The sequence below is a fragment of the Parasteatoda tepidariorum genome, chromosome 4, assembly GCF_982258835.1.
Source record: "Parasteatoda tepidariorum strain Cologne lab strain chromosome 4, Ptep-v5.0, whole genome shotgun sequence".
NCBI classification, from domain to species: Eukaryota; Metazoa; Arthropoda; class Arachnida; order Araneae; family Theridiidae; genus Parasteatoda; species Parasteatoda tepidariorum.
In genome coordinates, this window is record NC_141758.1 from 63649124 (window position 1) to 63675654 (window position 26531).

The window sequence follows — 26531 nt, forward strand, 5'->3', positions numbered from 1 at the left end:
ATGATAAGCATTATAACAATTTGTTTGCTTAAATTTACTTTCGCTAAATTTACCTTTGCTTAAATTTGAATTTTTTTTAAACAAAAAGTGTGGCTATAAGAACTATCTTTTGTTCGCTTAAATTTTTTTATCCATTTGTTCGCTTAAATTTACTTTCGCTAAATTTACCTTCGCTTAAATTTATATTTTTTTTAAACAAAAAGAGTGGCTATAAGAACTATCTTTTATTATTAAAAAGGTTCTTTAGTATTAGTATGATATTAATGTAACAAGGTGATTTTTATGTTTATAAATTTTTTGACGAGAAATAGAACGTTACAGTTTAGTAATGACGCAAAATTTTCACGGTTTTTGGAATCCCTCTTACAAAAATACTCTTGAAAATGTGAAATAAATTCTTTTTTTTCTTCTTCAGATTCTTACTTTTTATAGTGGGTTGATAGTGAATTAGTGAAAAGTTAGCAGTAAGTGGAAACCACTGAAAGAGAATTATTAGTGTTTCGGATACATGATTATATTCACATAAATAAGAAGTCTTAGTGTTTCAGTATGCAGGGCCCAATTTACATATCTCCGGACCCTGGACCCAAAGCCACTTGAAGACCCTCTAAGAAAGCCAACAACTTTCTGTTAACTTGCATGGTTTTTAAGCACAATATCAAAAGATAATTTTTTACGCAACCGCAAATTGCAAACAACCTGAAGCCTTATTTAGAATATGCATTTCCTACTTACATAAAGAAATTGAAAATTAATTTAGCTAAACTATGAAAAAAATACTTACATTTAATTGATAGAGTAAGAGTTGTTGGTGAAAATGATCAAAAGTAGGTTGGAAATTAGTTATTTGTACTAATGTACTAATTAGTACCCGGCAAGTAAAAGGCCAAGTTAGTTAAAAAGAAAATATTTTTTGTATGTAATTTGGTAATTTGTAATTTGGTATGTGGAGGTTTCTCATAATTTAGGGTCCTCAGGCACGTGCTCCGAATTCTTTCTTGTAAATCGGTCCCGGTAAGTATGCTATTAATACGTTAAAAAGAATTTAAATGTAGAAATTTTCCCAACTAAAAGAGATATGGGACATGAATAATGAAAGATAAAAAAAAAATTGCACAGTTTATGGAAATCTCTTATAAGTAAATATATTCTAGAAAATGTGAACTAATTTCGATTCATAAAAATTATTTATTTTTATAGTGGATTGATGGTGAAAGGGCGAGAGGTTACATATTATTGTAAAATGAAAAAGGCGAATAATGGGTGTGATTTAATTTATGTATATAAAATGACTTAGTGTTCAAATAAGCCATTAGTGCGTTAAAAATAGAATTTTTATTTAGAAATTTTCTAAATTAATATTATGTATGGAGCATCAATAAAGGGTATTCATGAAACAAAAATGTAACAATGTTTGTAAAATCCTCTTATAAATAAACATATTCTCGAAAATATGTAATTTGTTGTTTACGTATTATTTATTTCTATAGTGGGCGAATGGGGAATTGGTGGGAAATGTTTGAAAATTCTCTTATAGGTATAAATGTTCTGGAAAATGTGAAATAAGTTCGTTGTTTACAAATTATTTATTTTCATAGTGGGTGGTTATCGAACTGACGGTAAGTTAGCAATTAGTGGAAAACGCAAACCACAAGAAGCAGAAGAAAGGTTAAAATCATAAAGCCGGAGAATGATCTAGAAGAAGAATAAAAAAAAAATTCTTAGAAATAAATTAAGATAAGAGCTTGTCTTGTAACGAAATAAAAACAGAGGCATGTTTGCGATAAGAGAAGTAAAATGTTGAATTGCAAGTTCTTTATGAATTTTACGGATGATTAAAGATGAGATTCAACGATTCATTTATGAGCTTAAAAAGGCATTCCACAATTTATTTTAAACCAGTTCCATGAAGAAAAAAATTTCCGTTTTGTAATGATCGTTTTTAAAACCGATTCAGAAACGGATTTATTCTGAGAAAAGATGTATATGATGTCATTGTCATCCGATTCATAAAAATAATCTTTTTAATAATATGGAATATTTACCAACTTTTCAGATAATTCAAATCGAAAAAATAATTAATTACTGAAAAACACGTAATTTTGATTTTTCAACGATTCATAAAAATAATCTTTTTAATTATATGGAATATTTACCAACTTTTCAGATAATTCAAATCGAAAAAACAATAATTACTAAGAAATACGTAATTTTGATTTTACGAAATGCGCGGTTTTGATTTTACAAAATACGTATTTTTTTTTATTTTGATGCATAATTTTCATTTTAAACTTCTCGTATAACTCACATTGAAAAAATAATTAACTACTCTAAATTACATAGCTTTGATATACTTTTAAAATTATGTATTGATGGACAAAAATGTTGATTTCGATTAATTACGTTTTGGAAAATTTTACGTGTTAAATAAATTTTCAATAAAATATCATATTGTCTGTTAGTTTAAGTATTCTAAAAATATAATGTTATTCATGTGACACTGATAGAAATTTTGAAACATGGTCTTTTATTATATTGATAGAATTTGCCACAACTTAAAATGATGCTAAATGCACTATATAGTTGTATCTCATAAACTTAATTGCACACTACTATAGTTAAATTACTTCTTTTAGGGAACAGAAAATTTTTCATTGCAATAAATCTCAGGATACGGATGTTATGATTTAAATTTGAATCTAATTTTTTAAAAGTGCAAAGCACAAATAAAGCGCAATTGTGAATAGGTCAAAACTATTAAAAGTACATTTCAGAGTAAAAATTATCACACCGTACACTCTCAGAAAAAAAAATATTCAGCGTTAAACCAAATAATTCAAAATTGCTGCAATTTAAATGAGGTGTTGAACTATAAACCATGCTTCCATTGCAATTGAACCATAGCATCAAGTAAACAAGTTTAAGAAGATTAAATTGCGTCACAGAGAAATACATAAAGAGTTTCATCTCTAATGCTAGTATAAAAAAACATCGAGTTACAATTATTTTTTTTTAATCAATGCGCATCAAAATGGAAACATTCGGGTAGTGGACACTTTTAGAAATTTTGTAAATTTTTTTAATAGTCAGATACTTTTAAAAATAATTTCATTTATTAATAAGTGCGTCATATTCTCAGGAAATACCCACAGATGTCTAAAAATACTCAAAGAATATTTTTATAATGGTTTTATTTAGCTCGAAACTAGAAATTTCCAATGCATATAAAGTTACATTAAAACGGTTAAATTAAAATGTTAAATTAAAATGTTATGTATGCAGCATATACTCAGAAAATACCCTTGTATGTCTAAAACTGCTTAAGCAATATTTTTAAAATAGATTTATTTTGTTCGAAACATAGTTTCTTTCTAACTTGACTTAATAATCATGAGTAACTGTTACAAATTTATATCAGTTACAAAATAGAAATTATAATCTCGGTTTTCATCAGAAATAGCCACATTGAAAAGTTTTAGGTGAACTTTGACCGAATTAGTTAGTGACAATATTGTTTGACGTGATAACGTAATAAGCATAAATTGTGCAAGAATGCTGCTAAGCAGATTCAATGCTCGGTTGAATCAATAATGTAATATTTTTTTTCTTTAATACGGAACTAATAGGCACTTAGAGAGAGCTTAAGAAGCGAGCATCATGATCTGGTGTTTGACTTTCGTTTTCGCTATTATTATCAAGAACTATGTGTTTCGCAGAACACAGGTGTCCTAAGAGCTGTAATACACTGGGTTTATAAAAATTATGTTTGGATAGTATAGTTTCTCTAATTCAGAAAAAAATATGAAATAAATGTACAATTGCTAAGACTCAAGCATTTTTAAAGAAATTGCAATACAAATTATGATCTATTGCTGATAACATTTCTCCGTGTTATTTATATGAATAATGAGAGTGGTGAGTTGATTCCCCATCTGAAGTTTGCCAATTCGTAGACTTTCATTAGGAAAAATTCCATTAGATGACGCCACTACATTTTTATAAAATTTCTAGTTACAAATGCAAGACAGCTCTTTTCTTTCATTATTATTTTTTATTTTTTATTTATCTCATGCATAAATTTAGTTATTAACACCAGTGAATTCTGATTATTGGGATACAATTATAATACTTTAAATTTCAATATTAATTTTATAAGCTTATGTCAAGCATATGTATCAAGTTAATATATAAATGAATAATTACTTAAAAGATAATAAAAACTGTCTCAAAATTTATTTTTTGTTAAAGCACGAAGTTAATATATTTTTACTTTTTATTAATATTAAATCACAGAATAAATTCAAAGCTTGTTAGTTAGCATAATGTTGGACTACTGTTTTTGATTAATTGAAGATTTATTTCTGGATTTCTTTAAACAGATAAATAACCAATATTAAAACAATTAGTTTCTTTAGTTTTTTCTTATCAATTCAAAATTAATAAGTATACAATTAAATTAAGTAGTTCATTGAAACATTAAATTCTTTAAAAAACAAAAGAAGATAGACAAGAAGTTTAGTGGCGCTATCTATCAATCTGTAAACTAACTACCCAGTTAGGTGAGGTAGTTCGCGTAATTCTTAAGCCTAAGAGGTTGAAAATATAAATAAAAATAGTAGTTAAAGTTGTTTATTTTTTTCTTTTAAAGAAAGACATTCGGAAAAAATCAATTTTATTACATGAGTTGAAATCTAAAGGAATTTTAAGGGATTCATTTTTTTATTGGTTGCATTAAGTTTGACGATGAAGATGTTCTTAAAAGAGCTCAAAATCTACTGCCGAGTTTTACCAAACAATAACATTTTGGAAATATCTGAACCTTTATAAGAAAATAATTGTTTAAGACTAACGCTTTTACTGCTTGTTATTTTAACTCGTACAATATCTGTAGGGTCAGCTCCGAGGTCTTTCTTGCTATTAAACGTAATAAAAAGTAATAAAGATCTAATCTAATCTAAGTTAAGAAAATTTTACTTCTCTAACAACTGGCATTCAGAAGAGATTTTATATAATGCCGAACATTTTCAGCAAAGTATGAAATATGATAATCCAAGTAGCACATAATATTAGATTACATCAGAGAACCAGAAAATCAAACGTTATTTTGCACAAATTTGGAATATTAGAATGATTTAGAAATCGCTGTTTTCTCTGCACTATATTTCGTAATATTCTCTATGGCAGTGTTTCCCAATGCGTGGTAGGCGTACCCCCTGGGGTACGGGAGCAGTTTAGTAGGGGTACGTGCTCTTATGCGAAAGATCTTGCAGCAAACGAAAAAAATTTTATGAAGAAATTTTATTTAAAAACAAAGCGAGCCACAAAATTTACGATAACGCATTTTTATAATGGCTATTTTTTGCAGAGTTAACAGCTAATAATTAGTGTTGTCAACAGCCAGTTGTGATTTTTTACTTTTGTGCAATTTTTTTCATAGTAAAGGTTTGTAATAAATTCTACTTATTTTCATTATTTTTATAAAATATAATTTTTATCTTTAACATAGAATATGGGTCGCTGTTTAATGTCTACAAAACTTTACCAGAAAAGAAAAATGAATATATTTAAATAAATGCATTCATTTTTTTTTATTAGTGGTACGCAGCGCTGAGAAAAATTTAGAAAGGGTACACAAAAGTCAAAAGTCATAAGCTATTTTTTCAGAGTTAACAGCTAATAATTAGTGTTGTCAACAGCCAGTTGTGATTTTTAAATTTTGTGCAATTTTTTTCATAGTAAAGGTTTGTAATAAATTCTACTTATTTTCATTATTTTTATAAAAAATAATTTTTATCTTTAACATAGAATATGGATCGCTGTTTAATGTCTACAAAACTTTACCAGAAAAGAAAAATAAATATATTTAAAAAAATACATTCATTTTTTTTTATTAGTGGTACACAGCGTTGAGAAAAATTTAGAAAGGGTACACGAAAGTCAAAAGTTTGGGAAACACTGCTCTGCAAGATAGTATTATCCAGCGTTCACTGTAATATTATTATCCTTCGGTTTTGATGTTATATAATATATATTATTAGATTTTACACTTTCTGTATTATAATGCATAATTTTTTACTTTTGGAATAAGCAAGAGGTAGATTTGGCTGTATATATATATATATATATATATATATATATATATATATATATATATATATATATATATATATATGTAACTCTGTTTTTTAATGGCGGGCACTTGGAACTATTGTCCATTGGCCACAGAAAGTGCCAGAACTGCTAACTCTCTTTTCGTTACCCAGTGGGCACCTGTTGCGAAGCCACGGCGGTGGAGCAGCGTCGCCCAATATATATAATATGTATATATATATTTTTATATATTATATATATATTATAAATATTTTATATTTTTTCATAAATACGAATCTATTTCCTAAAACTATTTATGGTCAACTTTTTAAATTATCCAGTATAATATTACCTTGCGCACATCCATTTCGGGCCCATCCTTGGTAACTATCAAATCAATGCACAGAATAAAAAATCATTTCAGCAATGTAGCAAGAACGGCACTTTTAAACCCTCTAGTTACACTCAATTTGCACTTTTGTTTTCATATTTGGCAATCTTGTTCCGAAAACATTTTAAAATCATTCTTGAAAAATTTCCCGTTCATGCAAGTACATCTAATTTCGCTACTCGCTTTATAGTGTATGTTTTATACTGTTTTTTCTTTTATTTTATTTTCCGTTTTTACGTGTTATTTTTACTTATTGTGTTCTATTTTATTTGTTGTAATTTTTGTAAAAAATATTTTTGAGTGCGTTTCCCACCATTGTATTAATGTATTTTGCTTTGGCTACATTGATACAATATCAGAAAGTACTCTTTTTTGCGGATAAAATGAGGAAGATTCAAAATGAAGAATAAAACAAAGAAAAATTAAAGACATATGAAAAAAGGGGAAATAATAAGTAAAAAAATAACAAACAACAGTAAAAAAAAAAAAAAAAAAAAAAGATGAAATTTTATTTAAAAAACTGGAAAAAAAAAGATATAATCTTTTTATCAGCCCACACGATTATATCCGTAAAACAGTTGTTTACGGATATAACTCTGTTTTACGGATATAATTGTGTGGGCTGATGAAAAGATAATATCTTTTTTTTCCGGTTTTTTAAATAAAATTTCATCCTTTTTTTTATTGTTGTTTGTTACTTTCTTACTTATTATTTCCCCCCTTTATCTAATGGGTTCTGTTTACTTGCATATACATATATATATATATATATATATATATATATATATATATATATATATATATATATATATATATATATATATATATATATATATATATATATATATATATATATATATATATATATATATATATATATATATATATATATAGCATAATAAATAAATACGAAAGGGAAAAAAAGAGAGAGAAAAAACGAAGAAAATTAAGAAAACCATTAAGTTTTATTTACTGTGCATAAGCTGCAAGTAAATAGAACTCGTAAAATAAGTTAAAAATGTAGAGAAAACATGAAAAAATTACAGAACAATGAAAAAAGGGAAAAAGAAAACTAATATTAATAAAAATAATAAAAATAGGATATAATCCTTCATGCGGATATAATCGTGTGATAAGATTACAATTTTCCGTATTTTTATAAATTTGTTTCTTCGGATTTTTATCATTTTTCTTTTCCTTTTTCTATTTTCTGTAATTGTTCCATGTTTTTTAACCGACGCAATCTATTGCAAACCAATACAAAAATTGTTGTAAAAATCTATTTCTGAAAACAATGAATGGTGATCTTTATCATCATCAAATTAGTGAGAAGAAATTGAATGGAAGAAACAAAAGTAATGAGGTTGAATATGAAGGGAAAAAAACATTAAGAAAATGAATCTTAGTATATAAACCAAGAAAAAAAATTTTTTTTTTTTACAAAATACAATATAAGAGTAAATTCATTAGATATATTACCGTCTGGTGTCTGGCAATTTATAAACACATTTGTAAATTTTTCAGTTTGAAGAAATCAAGCCAAATTAAATAATTAATTTCATCCTAGTAATACATTCTTGACTTACGGTAATTGAAAACGAATGTTTAATGAAGAATAATTTAAGCTAATATTAGACTGCTATCTTTGGTAGATATTTTTATCAGTCTGATGCCTTTTGTGCCTCCATATGAGAGTCAGGATTTGTGTAAAAAATAATTATTTTCATAATTTTAAAAAAAAATGCTCTAACATTAAAACCAAAATTTAAAATTGACAACCTCCCACTGTTCTGTTTCATGTGGTACAGTCACCAAACGTGAACTGAATTGCGTTGTTTATAGATAAAACGATCGAGCTAAGACTAAATAAAAAGATGCAAAGTTCAATGTAAAATATAAAGTGAAAAAGTAAAAACTTAATTTACGAAACTATTTTTCTCATGAGATCTTGATTTTATTTATTTACATTTACATATATAGTGTGTCAAATAAAGCCTTCTTTAGCCACAGAATATTCATTTAGAACAACAGTAAAACTTAAATCTAATTTCATGCTAAAATCATTAAAAAGTCGTATATAGAAATCTAGTGGGCAACAATTCGCACACTAAATTTCTATTTCCTCACATGTGAATGCGAATTCGCCTTACATTTAATAAATTATCAACAAAAATTAACGATATTGAAAAATTGAAATTTTTAGTATGTATAAGCAATTCTTGTTGCATCATATTAAATTTTATATTGCATACATAGAAATATTTTTTCTCAAGAAATAGTCAAGTTTAAAAGTTTATAGATGAATGTATGGTCAAATATATTAATGGTATTAAAATAATCTTGGCGCACTCTTTCAAATAAAATTTTCTATTACTTGATGCTTATTGGATTTGACACCGATTGGCCACTAGTATGGAAAACATGAAGAAATGGAAAATTTAAAATATAATTAGGCATGAAAGCTGTGTTGATTAAAATGGCTCAAAAAGGCAAAGAGTATATACAAGGAAGATGTAAAAATGTGGATTTCGAAGACAAAAAAGATTGAAGACATGTTTCGACACAAGAATCAAGCATATAACCTCCATATGATTACCAGTCATTACTCCATATGATACCAACATAATCTTCTCCATATGATTACCATTTATTTCTAAATAATTTTATTCCAATTTAATTGAAAGTATTAGGAAATATTTATTGTTCTTTAAGAGATTTTATTACCTAGGAAGGAGTTAAAAATTATTTATTTAACAGCAAAAAAATCCTAATCAAATTACGGTAAATAGTACCGGCACTCAGTATGTCGATTTTTTTTAATCGTAAAATTCATTTTTACGGTAAAATTTTACGGAACAAAGTTGTGATACATCGTTAATTTTTTACAATATTACTTTCATTATTGAATTATCGAATCACTATAATTAAATTAACATTATTGTAAAAATCACGGTACATTATTTTTCGGTAAAATGGATTTTACACATGATGCACCCAAAGGAATTCGAAATTTGATTCGGAATCTTCTCATAGTGTCCAAGCACTCCAGGTATTAAAATTTCTACATAAAATATTTTTAATTTAGTTTTTGTAAAAAGGGATTTAACATAATCCCATTTTGCTTAAACTCCTTTAAAAGTATATCAGGGACCAGGATATCCCAGTTGGTAGAGCGTTGGATCCATGTCCAAGAAGTCATGAGTTTGATCCCCGCTGGCAGAAGATATCCCATGTAGTAAATGCACGTTAAATCTGTCGGGTCATAAAATCCTCCATGTTCTCATAATAAATCATACCTCTGGGGGTACGGAGTTGGATACTGATGGTTCTCTAGTTCAAGTCAAAATAAAGATCTGTGGATGAATGAATAGATGTATGAATGGGTCCGCTCTAGAAACGGGCAGTGACGTGTGTGTGGTTGAAATCGTATTCTTGGCCATATATAGGGTGACCAAAAAACAAGAAAGGCACCTTCAAACTCGCTTTGTTTCACCAAGCAAGCTTTCTGATATTGGAAAGTGGCATTAGAATCAACAATATCAAAAGTATTTCAGATATATCTTAATTTTATAGTGTTTATGTTGTTCCATAATTTAGGATAGAAATATCCAACTCTTATTTCCAATTGTTTTCAGAACATTTCAATATTTTTATTTTATAATTACAATTAAAAATACAAGGAATAGCGTTTCTATAATATTATCAACATGCACTATTTATTTTGTTTTTGACAAATAAATAACACTATAAAGTGAATTTATAAATAAGAACTAAAAATGTAAAGAATATTTGTTTTATACCGATCACTCATAAAGATCAAGGAACAGCCATACAAAATCAAAGAAGACTAAAAAAAGTTAACAGAAAAAAATTGAAACCACTATCTTTAAATCGATAAAAAACAACAACAATTTATTCAGCAAAGTATACATTAAAATTGAAGTGCGTGCAGTTAATTGCTTCGTTCATTATTTCTATTTAAAATAAACATTTCTTATAAATCATTTATTTATTTTTTGTAAATTTAAAGTTTTTAAAAATATTTTATGTTAAATCAATTCAGCTATGTGGATAATTACATTTGTCTGCCTTTTTCCACTTGTTTGTATATGATATTAAGTTTTCCGTTCGCATCGCTTTGAGGTAACCTATTATGCATATTCCGTTCGCATCGCTTTGAGGTAACCTATTATGCATATTAACAAAAGGAATTCATTCCTAATAACGAAGTTAAGCTTTGATTATACTTTCTATTTGAAAGCTTCATTTGTATCCCATGGTAACTAAAGTCTGCCGTATTTGTGTTAATTTGTGCCAGGAAGCTCTGTATCTTAACTGCGTTAAATAATTTTATTGATGAAATTTGTTTTTGGTTGCATTCAAAATGGATTCAAGCGCCGTTTTTCGAAAGTAAGTAAGTTTTCGAGGGAATTGAGTAATTTGAAGAACATTTTAATTCCTTTTCTAATTGCTGCACTTGTTTCTAAAATATCCTTCTTAATTATAAGAAGCACAATATAAATGCGCTGTAACCATAAAATTAAAGTGAATTTCATGAAACTTTCATTTAAAGTACTTAAACTTTTCCAGCTGAATTCTTGAAAGAATATATTATTATTAATAAAAAAAAGAGAATCCACCGCTCTTTTAGGTGTTCAAATTTCCGTTACATTTTGTTTTGCTACGCAAACACCATCAGACTTAGCTTTTTTAAATTTCGAGGTGATTAAAAAGAAGTAGAGAGAGTACGATGAAATAAAAAAAAAACATCATTTGATTATTGGTTTGAGAAATGTAAAACTTTAAATAAAATTGATGCGAGGGGCCCATAGAACTGAAGAAGAAAAAGTGCTATTTTTACTTATAATCTTAACATGAGTTCGCTTCGTAATTCCAATTAGTTCTGAAGTTACATAAATTTCCAGTGCTTTTATTTTCGCTATTTGACGTTCTGACGTGATGTTCAAATTTGACGTTCTGAAAGAGTCATTTTATAATCTTAACACAAGTTCGCTTCGTAATTCCAATTAGTTCAGAGTTATAAAAATTTCCAGTGCTTTTTTCTCGCTATTTGACGTTCTGAAAGAGTCATTTTTACTTATAATCTTAACACGAGTTGGCTTCGAAATTAAAATTAGTACAGAAGTTATACAAATTTCTAGTGCTTTTTTTTCGCTATTTGACGTTCTGATGTGATGTTCAAATTTGACGTTCTGAAAGAGTCATTTTTACTTATAATCTTAACACGAGTTCGCTTCAAAATTCCAATTAGTACAGAAGATATTTCAATTTCCAGTGCTTTTTTTCTCTCGCTATTTTGCTTAAAATAACTTAACATAACTTTTTCAAACCAGTTTTTCATTTGGATCTTCCCAAAAAGAGAACTGCCCAGGGCAGAGTTGTTCAGTTTTTAGGTATGATTAATAATGATATATCAAAGATTTCTGAAGCCTGTAACCAAAAATTATAAAACTTGATTTTAAATTTTTTTAATGGATTCTGTTTCTGTCTATCGTTCTAGAAAAGGAGCCAAAGTAGAAGATGACTTCTTCCACAGTTTTCTGCCGAGACTTTTGTCGGATTCTATGATCACTGGAGTTCCGCAGATTGTTGCCGCTGACCATATTGTGAAGAAACTTATACGTGCTGCTGTGTTCGTCGCATGCATGGTTGGTTTTGTTTACCAGTCACTAGAATTTATGGAAATTTATTGGAGATATGAAACTGTTGTAGATGTGAAAGTAGCAAATGATAGAGGAACCGAGATTCCAGGTTTCACTGTATGCAATTACATTGGGTAAGGCATGCTTGAATCTTTAAAACTAAATTCAAGGAGATATTATTAAATTATTTATGATTACCATTTTTAATCATTTCTTTTTAATCTTTCTGTTTTATATTTCATTATGTTGATATGTAATTGGGCACTTGCCTTTCAAGAAGGAGAAGACCTCCTATATCCGCACATGTAACTATGACGTCAGCACCAGCTAATCTTTATCAGCAAAATGACGTATTAAAGTTGAGTTAAGTTTCTCTACATAACTTAGAATGTTAATTGACGATAATTTAATAAAATACAGAGAAGTATCGCACATCGAATTGCTTGAATTCTTTCTCGCCAATTTCTTTTGCTTCGATTTATTATTTGTTTATGTATTTCGTTCTAACCATGATATATCTTTGTTTTGTGTATCGGGCAACTTCAATGCATAGTTAGTTTGTTTATGTCCCACATGGGTATGTTCATGTATTTGTGTTAGGTCTCTGTGTAAATATATAGTGAAATAATTAAAATCCTTGTAAAATAATCTTCGTGAAAGAATTTAGAATGAGACACTTAAGAATATTGATACTTGGTAGGCTTTCGAAATAGAACGGAAAGAACAGTTGCTAACGCAAACAAATGCCACGTTTCAACATCCAATCAGGATCGAGATACCTACACTACGTCACTTGCAGGTATCCCATTATGGAGATTCTACTCTAAGTTGTTTCCTTTTACTTTCGTTGACAGGGTTCATTCCGTAATCATTGTTTAATATAGATATATATTTAGAACTTTTGACAAAAATTTGGAGAAAAAAAATTTACACATTGAGGCGAGCGAATAAATATTTTAACCAGGGAAAGACAAAAACGATACCGAAAGCTGGCAAACAGATTTTGTGAAAACGGGTGCACATAGTTCTTAACCTATTGGATTACTTGAGGAATTGGAAGAATCGAAAAAAGATTTTTAATATCACCTACAAGCATCAACTGGCAATTAAATAGGCTTTGATACTTTATTCACTCACTTTCCGTATCAATAATTTGACAAATTTCGAAAATATTTAATTATTGCGTAAATATTAATTTGTCTCCTTAAATGTGCACAATTTTTTGCCTCACCAAAACCTCTAAAACTATACTCAACTTATAATTAAGAATTTTTAAAACCCATATAGCACAGATTGTTCCCTTGACGTCTTAATAAAGTCAAAAACGTCATAATCACAGATGTGAACATTTTAAATTGTCCGTAAGAAGTTATAACCTGACTTCAATGTTATTTTATCTTGTGATGTCAAAGAAAAGTCACGGTGACTATTTATTGTTATTTTTGTCATTTGGTAGTTACAACTATACTTTACTGGGACTTGGTGACTGTGAAACTTTGTGTCCACTTTGAAGCAACTTTGATCCCTTGAAAGTCACGTATAAACCATTTAATACCTTTTCTCATTTAAGTCAAAAGGATGTTTTTTGTGACTGATCTCATAATACTTTCGTACTAATTTTTTACGAATTTGTTTCACTAAAGTTAAACAATTTGTACTTTTATGTGACTTGTCTCACTAATGTTAAGATTTTCCACTTCATTCAGACAAGACACTAAATAGTTTTATAAGCAGTTTTTTTAATAGTTTTATAAGTAGTTTTATAGGCAGACTAACTTCTTAAAATTAATTATGTAAATCTCTATAATGTAAATCTCTATAATGTCACAAGTGCACTCAGCAGTTACATTTACAGGTGTGACTGGTTTAATATAGCTTTAAACAAAATTTATTTGTAGAAACGTTAAAAAAATTTATTTGTTAAAAAAATGGTTTCTGTACAATGCTCGGTACGTAAAACTCAGCAAAAGTGATTATATACACTTTTGAGACCAGTGGTTTAAAAGTATAAATTGAAAAAAAGATATAAATTTTGGTAAAAAACCGAAGTTTTGCAAATCTTAGGTTTTACTGGTAAAACATTGCCAAAGGAGCTCTGTAAAAGACCGAATTATGTTTAAATAGGATTCCATCTCGGCATTGTCCCAAGCCTTTGAGGTAAATCATTACCAAGCTGCTTTGGTAAATCTTACGTTTCACCGGTAAATCTAAGATTTACCAGACTTCGGGCTTTTACAGCAACACTGTAAAAAAGTCGAGTACACGGCTAAAGTTTTTAAATAATGATTACTAGAAGATTCTTTTTATAATTCTAAAATTTGACACTCCTGTGTAAACAAAAAACATTAAAATAAAAATTTTAGATTTTATTTAAAAAAAAAAAAAACTTAAGCACTGCTGTTAAACTTTAACCTCAATTTCATACTTCAAAATCAGTTTACGAATTAATTAATGGCGACAATACTGTAAAAAAATTATCTAGTTCTTTCAATTAGAACTACTATTATATCATTCATTATCTAGTGAAATGTCGACTTATTAATAAAATCATTAAGTCCTTAAATTTTTTTTTCATTAATGGTATAAAATTTCTTTTTTCCCCTATTTTTCGTAAAACGTGGGTAAGATAATGCAAGAGAATAGTTCAGTGAACACATAAAATTTTAGTAAATATGCAAGAAAGAAAAGTTAGTAAATAATGTTAAAGGCTGAGAAAAATTAAATTATGATTAGAAAAAAATTTACACTCATAATTTTTAACGTTTTATTTAAATTAACGTTTAATTAACATTAAATTAACGTTTTTAAGGTCATTTTGGTATCAAACCCTAAGCTTAATAAGTAGATAGGGACTTGAAATACCTTCAATCAAATTTAATCAAAACGATTAAAACAATTTTAAGTTTTCTGCAATTTTTTTTCCAAGTGTGAACTTCTTTTAAGCTAATTTTGGACTATGAATTTCAAACATAAATTTTTTTTAAGAAATTCAAATGTTCTAGTAACAACTAAAGAAACAGTAATTATAAAATTTAATTTGGGTTAGTAATAACATCACCGATTTCGGATATATGTATTTTGATTTTTTATGATTTTTTAATGTTTCAAATCATTTATATGCTAAACGGAGAGAAAAAGTCTGGTAAAATTACCATATTGTATGGTAATATATTTGTGGTTAAAACCAATAACATAATCCTGTTGAATAAAAACAAAAAAATATACTGCATTTACATCGTTCATTTAGTAATTTTGCCGATAATTTTGATGGTTTATCGATTATTACCATCAAATAATTACTACCATCCATTTAGTAAATGCAAAACTGAAAAGTAAATATAAACAAACAAATGGCTTTATATCATACTTTAAGTTGCCATATCAAAATTACCTAATTTTATTACATATTACAAAGCCATATTTTATTGCTAGTAATAACTAAAATCATTGCCAAAGGCTTCGGAAAAAGCTGAGCTTTTTGGTGTTCCCGTACAGCCAGAAACACGATACGTTTTACCATATTCTGGATGTTTTGACCATACTTTTTTCAGTATAGTATCGCTAATGTTCAATTTCAACATATAAATAAGTTTTAATCACATACACGTTGTTGCTTTAAAGACTGCAAATCTTAATAGTTTTTCTACTTTACAATTTAAAAACAGTTGAATTCGCTATTAGATCAATAAAAATGTATATATTCGCTTTTGTGGTTTCAAGTTGTGCTATCATGTTTAATGTTAACAAATAAAAACTCTTTTTCATAGATTGCTTGCAAGCGAAATATGTCGTCAACCGCAATATCGGAGCAAGTGTCATTTATTACTGCAGCATCCAGAACAAACAGATACAAGCATGGATTTCTGTGATTGTTTTCCGAAAAGATGGTGTGTTGATGGTATTCTGCAAAACTATTCGGTAAGTATTGTATCAGAAAACTATCGTTTGCATATTTTTAAGCTTAATTGTTATTTATCATTTTTATATCGTTTGTCATATCGTTTTCATTATTTTTAATCTTTTATAAAATTATAGATATAAATTATTCGAGTTCAGTTTTTGTTTTGTTCTATCGCTTACAAGGTAAGCTTTTCTTTAGAAGCGTAATAAATATTTCTTTTTTATAATAGCTATCTGTTAATTGTTTATTTAAAACAGCTGAGATAAAAGTTTAAACTGGTTTAGCAACCTGCAAGTGTATAGTTTAACAACCTGCATCAAAATTCAGACTTTTGCAGTTAAACTTATGGAGCCCTTGTTCGTTTGATACCCAAATCAGCTAAATCATTACAAGTTTAGCATGGCAATTTTAAGAACATTTTACTTCGGGAATTAAATTTACCGATGTTTTCAGTGCTTTTTAAAACAGTAAATTAGTTTACATTTCATTTTTTTCAGTCCATTTTTTATAACTTAAGCTCCTTTGTAAACTTTCGAAAATTATAAGAAGAAAAAAAATTAAGTGGAAAATAGCCAAACTAAATTGACTTAAGGTTAACAAATTAGATTGAAGATTTTTTAATTAACAAACTAAAAAAAAAGTATGGAAAACAAAATGGATTGAGCTGTTTAAAAAACAAGCAAAAAAACTCAAACATAAAACTCCTTCACTACATTTTAGAGAATAAAACGCAGTTAAGTTAAGCATATCGAATTCGGCAAATCTTTTTAAGACATATAAAACAATATTTCATAAAGTGGTGTCTGCTCGTAAATTTGGTAAAACTGCTTTAATTTGGTAATTTAATTATTATACTTTAGTAGAGAATGGCATAAAAACCATTTATTTGGTTAAAAATACTTTTCAATTTTTCTAAATGCGTAATAATAATAAGTACAATTTTGAGAGTCACAATTTTTGGTTAAATTTTACAATATGAACGAAAATCATTACAAAACGAATGGTTTAAATACCAGATATTTTGGTTACATAACCAAAATTATGTTTATTTTTATTTTTTTATTTTTTATTTTTTAAATTTCTTTTTTTAAAGAAGAAGTGCCGTTATAGAGCAATGATTTTGACAGATTTTTTTTTCACCGTGTAATTATTTTCTTTTAGATTCAGTCGAATTTCAAAACTATTGAGATAAATTGCATACACATTATATTAAACACGAAAAAAAGCTTATTTGTATGCATAAAATTAGTCTGATTGTTTGCTTTAGTCTGATTATATTTATCTGATTATATTTATTCTATACAATATCAGTTAAATTATGGTTTTATTTTATAAATTAGTTAATTTTTCAGTAATTCGACCTTTTTTCAGTTTCCCGAGCGAAGAGTTTACGATGAAATCAGTCTTCTAGATAACGAGGAATTAATAGATCATTTTCTTCAAACTGAAAAACAATTTCTCTCATCATGTCGACTTGCATATGTGGATGAAGGAGATTATAATGAGGACTGCAAGTAAAATGATTTTTTTTTGCTAAATATTTATGTATTGTAAGGGTAATATTTGAAGGAAACCTACTAAAATATAGAACTTTATTTAAAATTGGTGAGTTAAAATTTTCAATAAATGTAGATTTATGAAAAATTTCATAACAAAGTTTTCAATTACTTTTTAGAAAACTGCACAGTAAAACGGTTAAAACAATTAGTAAAAACTGAAAGCATGTATTAATGGGTAAATATTCGATACTTAGTTCAAAAATCAAAAACAATAAGCTTATATAAAAGCAGTATTATTTCAGTACACATACATTGGATCTCAATTGGAAAAGTTTTTGAATTGTGAAATTTGTAAAATAAGATTTAAAAAAAAAAAACTTTTCTCTGAATAAAAAAAATTTAAATCTAAAACAACTGCTCTAAAAAGTGTTTAAAAAGCAAGTGAAAATCAAAAACTAATATTCGCGGATCATTATTGCTCAAAAAAATTTAACTCTTACAAATTTAATTTAGTATTTAAAGTTAATACATAATGGGTAAACAGTCGAAAAGCGAAATTTCTCAAAATAAGATTTTTAATAAAAGGTTTATTTTTCAAAAAGTTTTTAACGAAAGTCAATGCGTCAATTTCATGTCAAAAACAAAATAGACAATTTCAATTTATAATTTATAATAGCTATTCGGGTTTGAATAATGTTTTTTCTCTATTGAAATAAGCTTTTGCTGGCCATCTCAAAGACAATAATATTGATAAAGTTCAGAAGATCTCAATTAAGAGCAGAGCCTAAGAATAAAGGTGAAAGAAGTTGACTGTAGAACAATTCGAAAGTGCTATCTGTCATTACGGTAGTTTATTAAAATTGAATTAATTGTAATATAACTCATTTTTACTATGAACTCGTTTGTTCTTTGTAAGAAATGCTTAACTGTTATATAAAATATGACTTTAATTAAGAATTCAATTCTTCTTACCAGAAAATATTAATAGTCATATGAAACATGATTTAAAAAAATGTTTGCTTGTTCTTTTCAGCAAATAATATAAACCCGTTCTATAAAACATAATTTTTAATGAGAAATCATTTATTCTTTCCATAACCATCGTTATATTCAACATGACCTTTAATAAAAACTATTTTGTTCTTTTCAACAAATATTAACCCTTATATAAAACATGAGTTCTAATATAAACTAGTTTATACTTTCAAGCAAATATTAACAGTTTTATAAAACATGATTTTTAATAAAAACTAGCTTGTTTTTTCCGACAAATAATTTTAACCATTATATAAAACATGACTTTTAATAAGAACTCGCTTGTTCTTTAAGGCAAATATGAACCGGTTTATAAAACATGAATTTAAATAATAATTCATTTGTTCTTTCTAGCATACATTCGCCGTTACATGAAACATGAGTTCTAATATAAACTAGCTTATACTTTCAAGCAAATATTAACCGTTTTATAAAACATGCTTTTTAATAGAAACTCGCTTGTTCTTTCCGACAAATAATTTTAACCATTATATAAAACATGACTTTTAATAAGAACTCGCTTGTTCTTTAAGGCAAATATGAACCGGTTTATAAAATATGAATTTAAATAATAATTCATTTGTTCTTTCTAGCATACATTCGCCGTTACATGAAACATGAGTTCTAATATAAACTAGCTTATACTTTCAAGCAAATATTAACCGTTTTATAAAACATGCTTTTTAATAGAAACTCGCTTGTTCTTTCCGACAAATAATTTTAACCATTATATAAACATGACTTTTAATAAGAATTCGCTTGTTCTTTAGGGCAAATATTAACCGGTTTATAAAACATGAATTTAAATAAGAATTCGTTTGTTCATTCCAGCATATATTAGCCGTTATATAAAACATGAGTTTTAATATAAGCTAGCTTGTACTTTCCAGCAAATATTAACAGTTATATAAAACATGACTTTTAATAAGAACTCTCTTATTCTTTCAAGCAAATATTAACCGCTGTATAAAACATGACTTTTAATAAAAACTAGCTCTTTCTTTCCGACAAATAATTTTAACCATTATATAAAATATGACTTTTAATAAGAACTCCCTTGTTCTTTAGGGCAAATATTAATCGTTATATGAAACATGAGTTTAAATAAGAATTCGTATGTTCTTTTCAGCATATATTCGCCGTTACATAAAACATGAGTTTTAATATAAACTAAGTAACTTGTACTTTCCAGCAAATATTAACCGTTATACAGAACATGACTTTTAATAAACATTTACTTGTTCTTTCCTCATCTTGTTAAAATCTGGCTCTCTCTTTTTCCTTCTCTTTTCCAGTCATTATTAACTATTTTCAGACATTAGAAACAGAAAGTATATTTTCTCATTATCAATACTTTTGTTTCCTTTAAAAATGAAGTAAAATATTATAGTATTTACAATAATGAACTCTAACAAATAAGAGGACTTTAACTGATAAAAAAATATTTTACATTTAAATAAAAATTGTTAAACGAACTTATAATTTCAGTAAATTGCCATCACTCCAAATACGGTGCCCCCATTCGGAAACCTCAATCGTCAATTTCTGCTACACTGTGAATTCTCTGATTGGTAGACCTCTGATGAAACCTCATTCCACCACATCCACAGCCAGTATGTATATGATTGTTTAATTTTTTTTCTCTCGTAATTTTCCACATCCAGTATGAATATGATTGTTTAAGTTTCTTTTTTCTCGTAATTTTCCACATCCAATATGAATATGATTGTTTAAATATTTTTTTCGTAATTTTCCACAGACAGTATGTATGTGATAGTTTAAGTTTTTTTTTTCTCGTAATTTTCCACATCCAGTATGTATATGATTGTTTAAATTTTCTTCGTAATTTTCCACAGCCAGTATGTATATGATTGCTTAAAATTTTTTTTTCGTAATTTTCCACATCCAGTATGAATATGATTGTTTAAATATTTTTTTCGTAATTTTCCACAGACAGTATGTATGTGATTGTTTAAGTTTTTTTTCTCGTAATTTTCCACATCCAGTATGAATAATGATTATTTAAATATTTTTTTCGTGATTTTCCACAGACAGTATGTATGTGATAGTTTAAGTTTTTTTTTCTCGTAATTATACAGAGCCAGTATGTATATGATTGTTTAAATTTTTTTTCGTAATTTTCCACATCCAGTATGAATATAATTGTTTAAATATTTTTCTCGTAATTTTCCACAGTATGTATATGATTGTTTAAATTTTTTTTTTTCGTAATTTTCCACATCCAGTATGAATATGATTGTTTTTTTTCGTAATTTTCCACATCCAGTATGAATATAATTGTTTAAATATTTTTTTCGTAATTTTCCACAGACAGTATGTATACGATTGTTTAAATTTTTTCTTCTTCGAAATTTTCCACAGCCAGTATGTATATGATTGTTTAAATTTTTTTTCTTCGTAACTTTGCACAGCCAGTATGTATAGGATTGTTTAAATTTTTTTTCGCAATTTTCCACATCCAGTATGAATATGATTGTTTAAACATTTGTTTCGTAATTTTCCACAGCCAGTATGTATATGATTGTTTAAACTTTTTTTTCGTAATTTTGCACAGCAAGTAAATTGCTTAATTTTTTTTCGTACTTATACATAAGCCAGTATGTATATGACTGTTTAAATATTTTTTCGTAATTTTCCACATCCAGTATGTATATGATTGTTTAAATTTTTTTTTCGTAATTATACACAGTCAGTATGTATATGATGGTTTAAATTTTCTTTTTCGTAATTTTCCACATCCAGTATGTATATGATTGCTTATATATTTTTTTTCGTAATTTTCCACAGCCAATATGTATATGATTGTTTAAATTTCTTTTTTCGTAATTTTCTGAAGTGTATGAAATATATTATTATTGAACTATTTTTCGAAACGCTTATTTGACATCTTCATGCTGCCACATCCACAGCAAGAACCTGATTGTTTTAATTGTTTCAATTTTTTTTAAACATTTTCTCGAAATGTTTGAAATATATTGTTCTTGAAGTATTTTTCGAAACAATAATATGATAGCATATAAAATAGTTTCTTTACTTTCCTGCTTGTCATTTGATCGAGTGTTAATTTAAGATTAGCGAACGAAATAGTTTTCTTATTAAGGAAAGTTGAGGATTAAAAGAAACATCATTAAGTTTCTTTTAATAACATAATTTTCATTTCGATGCAATAAATTTATGGTATTATTATTTTTAAAAAAATTAACATAAAAGTAATTTTTCATCCTGTATTTTTTTCTATTTAAAAAATGACATATATTTTTATACAAAAGGTTTTGGTAGACGCGCTTTACTCTAACTAATAAATTCTTTCCTACTTCTTGTGGCAAATCACTTAAACCTCTAAAATCATTGAACATCTTTCGCTGTTTCTTTTCTTTTGTTATTATTATTACCACGTTTATATAAACTTGCCTTCGTGTATGTCTGTCCGGGTGGAATTTTGTAATCGATTTTAAACTAACTTCCCGAGTAGCTACAAACTTCAAATTTGGCACATAGTTTAGAATTGGATGACAATGCATGAAAATGAAGAGAAAAAAGACATACAAAGTAAAATAAAATTGAAATTAAAAAAAAAAATTATTTTCGAGATTGTCTTTTGTTGTCGATTCCATTATTTCAAATTAGTATTACAAGTCAGGTGAAAATATTTTTATTTTATTACCACGTTTATATAAACTTGCCTTCGTGTGTGTCTGTCCGGGTGGAATTTTGTAATCGATTTTAAACTAACTTCCCGAGTAGCTACAAACTTCAAATTTGGCACATAGTTTAGAATTGGATGACAATGCATGAAAATGAAGAGAAAAAAGACATACAAAGTAAAATAAAATTGAAATTAAAAAAAAAAATTATTTTCGAGATTGTCTTTTGTTGTCGATTCCATTATTTCAAATTAGTATTACAAGTCAGGTGAAAATATTTTTATTTTATTACCACGTTTATATAAACTTGCCTTCGTGTATGTCTGTCCGGGTGGAATTTTGTAATCGATTTTAAACTAACTTCCCGAATAGCTACAAACTTCAAATTTGGCACATAGTTTAGAATTGGATGACAATGCATGAAAATGAAGAGAAAAAAGACATACAAAGTAAAATAAAATTGAAATTAAAAAAAAAAATTATTTTCGAGATTGTCTTTTGTTGTCGATTCCATTATTTCAAATTAGTATTACAAGTCAGGTGAAAATATTTTTATTTTATTACCACGTTTATATAAACTTGCCTTCGTGTATGTCTGTCCGGGTGGAATTTTGTAATCGATTTTAAACTAACTTCCCGAGTAGCTACAAACTTCAAATTTGGCACATAGTTTAGAATTGGATGACAATGCATGAAAATGAAGAGAAAAAAGACATACAAAGTAAAATAAAATTGAAATTAAAAAAAAAAATTATTTTCGAGATTGTCTTTTGTTGTCGATTCCATTATTTCAAATTAGTATTACAAGTCAGGTGAAAATATTTTTATTTTATTACCACGTTTATATAAACTTGCCTTCGTGTATGTCTGTCCGGGTGGAATTTTGTAATCGATTTTAAACTAACTTCCCGAGTAGCTACAAACTTCAAATTTGGCACATAGTTTAGAATTGGATGACAATGCATGAAAATGAAGAGAAAAAAGACATACAAAGTAAAATAAAATTGAAATTAAAAAAAAAATTATTTTCGAGATTGTCTTTTGTTGTCGATTCCATTATTTCAAATTAGTATTACAAGTCAGGTGAAAATATTTTTATTTTATTACCAGGTTTATATAAACTTGCCTTCGTGTATGTCTGTCCGGGTGGAATTTTGTAATCGATTTTAAACTAACTTCCCGAGTAGCTACAAACTTCAAATTTGGCACATAGTTTAGAATTGGATGACAATGCATGAAAATGAAGAGAAAAAAGACATACAAAGTAAAATAAAATTGAAATTAAAAAAAAAAATTATTTTCGAGATTGTCTTTTGTTGTCGATTCCATTATTTCAAATTAGTATTACAAGTCAGGTGAAAATATTTTTATTTTATTACCACGTTTATATAAACTTGCCTTCGTGTATGTCTGTCCGGGTGGAATTTTGTAATCGATTTTAAACTAACTTCCCGAGTAGCTACAAACTTCAAATTTGGCACATAGTTTAGAATTGGATGACAATGCATGAAAATGAAGAGAAAAAAGACATACAAAGTAAAATAAAATTGAAATTAAAAAAAAAAATTATTTTCGAGATTGTCTTTTGTTGTCGATTCCATTATTTCAAATTAGTATTACAAGTCAGGTGAAAATATTTTTATTTTATTACCACGTTTATATAAACTTGCCTTCGTGTATGTCTGTCCGGGTGGAATTTTGTAATCGATTTTAAACTAACTTCCCGAGTAGCTACAAACTTCAAATTTGGCACATAGTTTAGAATTGGATGACAATGCATGAAAATGAAGAGAAAAAAGACATACAAAGTAAAATAAAATTGAAATTAAAAAAAAAAATTATTTTCGAGATTGTCTTTTGTTGTCGATTCCATTATTTCAAATTAGTATTACAAGTCAGGTGAAAATATTTTTATTTTATTACCACGTTTATATAAACTTGCCTTCGTGTATGTCTGTCCGGGTGGAATTTTGTAATCGATTTTAAACTAACTTCCCGAGTAGCTACAAACTTCAAATTTGGCACATAGTTTAGAATTGGATGAAAATGCATGAAAATGAAGAGAAAAAAGACATACAAAGTAAAATAAAATTGAAATTAAAAAAAAAAAATTATTTTCGAGATTGTCTTTTGTTGTCGATTCCATTATTTCAAATTAGTATTACAAGTCAGGTGAAAATATTCTTATTTTATTACCACGTTTATATAAACTTGCCTTCGTGTATGTCTGTCCGGGTGGAATTTTGTAATCGATTTTAAACTAACTTCCCGAGTAGCTACAAACTTCAAATTTGGCACATAGTTTAGAATTGGATGACAATGCATGAAAATGAAGAGAAAAAAGACATGCAAAGTAAAATAAAATTGAAATTAAAAAAAAAATTATTTTCGAGATTGTCTTTTGTTGTCGATTCCATTATTTCAAATTAGTATTACAAGTCAGGTGAAAATATTTTTATTTTATTACCACGTTTATATAAACTTGCCTTCGTGTATGTCTGTCCGGGTGGAACAGATATGCATACACATATTCTCAAGAGCACACATACATGCACTAATATAACATTACTGTTATGTATTTCATGCACCCCACGTTTTTCGTTTTTCAATTTTTTTTAAAATTATTATTCTACACTACAAAAACGTGGTTTTTAAAAATGTTATTTTTTTTAATGAATTGTTCTTATTTTATAAAATCATTCAACATCTTTCGCTGTTTCTTTTCTTTTCGTTCTTATTTTATATATCTTTTAAATTTACTTCATGTAAAAATTGCTAATTTTTAAAAAAAAGTTTTATCAATGATTTTAAATTTCAATTTATTCTTTTTTTTTACCTTTCAAAGCATTTACTTTGGACCTCAATCCAATTCGATCCAATTATCCCTTGTTTATTCCTGCTGTGAAAGCACAAATTGCAATCCATAATCCTCGGGAAGTTGCCAATCCATACGATCAAGGATATACTATACCAGATGGCACAAGGCAAGACATCCGTATTAAAAAGGTACTTGGATTTAATACAAAATAATTTAAAAAGTGTAAAATATAAAAACTTTTCATTATGAAATAATTCTTGCATTTAAATGCCACATTTTACTGAATTGCTTTTCCTGTATGTTTGTTTACGAGTAGCATATCTAACAATTAAAATATCAACCATTCTTATACTAGTTAGAAAGCTCTAAGTTTAAGTGAAGCTTTATGCTGAATGCTAATACCAATTTCAATCATGCCTTGGAAAGAAATGAAAACATTTTTATCTTAAAGTAAAATTTATCACCAATTAAATGTTGACCCACTTTTTAACTAGTAAGATGGCTCGAATTTATACTGGAGCTCTGATTTGGATAACAATAAAAAACTGGATGCTTTTCAAATTAAATTCAGCAGAATTGTTTACTGAAATTTATACTGGAGCTCTGTGTTGGATAACAATACAAACTTAAGATGGGTTTAGTGGAAGAACTAGGTAAGTGACTTGACGACAAATAGCCAATAAACAACCTCAAACAATTTCTTGCTTGGCATCGTACGCTGAGACGCAGGGAGAAAAATAAATGGTGAAAAGGGAAAACTTTGTGTTTCAGATACACTACCCTAGTCAAATAATAAATTTTATAACAATTCACAAAATAATAAATATTATTTTGTGCCTAGGCGACTTTTTCAGTTTATTATTATTGTAACTAGCTGAATACTTGTTTTTCTTTTTGAAATAAAACCGAAAAATCAATACATCTATAATGATCAGCATTAAAAAATCATCCACAAAATTTAAAAGAGATATGTGGACACAATCTTTCGGCATAGTTCTATTGCTCCAGATCACAACTCCTGATAGTTAAGAATTGCTGTAATCAACAATTTTCTCCGGTATTTATCCCTTTCGGAGGGCCATAAAAAGCCTATTTATACACTACTAGTAGTTAGTAGTATTAGTATATATAGAACCTATTAAAACAGCACCAATTAACTGACATCAGTAATAACTATTACCAAAATTTTCTGTTTTAAGGATTATTTTAAAATTGTAAATAAGAGGAAGGTCATAAACATTCTGTAAGATATGTGTACTCGCTTAAAATATCAAGCGTTAAATCCGAAATGATAAGCATACTTACCTATTAAGCAAGACTAATGGCAAGTTTTTCATAAAAATTGACATGGCTCAACGGAGTCTACTTATGAACGAAACACGGAGCACTTTATTCTGCACTTTATTGGCAGAGATTGCCGTGCTGATGCAAATTATACTTTGGTAGAAACATATCAAAGCTTCATTGGC

The 26531-nt window shown here is 27.4% G+C and overlaps 1 protein-coding gene across 1 annotated transcript in view; it reads left to right on the forward strand.

The window, feature by feature from the left end:
* Positions 1–9453: 9453 nt before the first annotated feature.
* The window catches only part of LOC107451118 (epithelial sodium channel subunit alpha), a 30532-nt gene continuing 13454 nt past the window's right edge, over positions 9454–26531 (forward strand). The window contains exons 1-6 of the mRNA XM_071182370.2: positions 9454–9530; positions 12003–12278; positions 15912–16062; positions 17417–17559; positions 20068–20192; positions 25090–25250. Of these exons, the coding sequence (XP_071038471.2) occupies positions 9454–9530; positions 12003–12278; positions 15912–16062; positions 17417–17559; positions 20068–20192; positions 25090–25250 (933 nt within the window). The remainder of the gene's footprint in view (positions 9531–12002; positions 12279–15911; positions 16063–17416; positions 17560–20067; positions 20193–25089; positions 25251–26531) is intronic.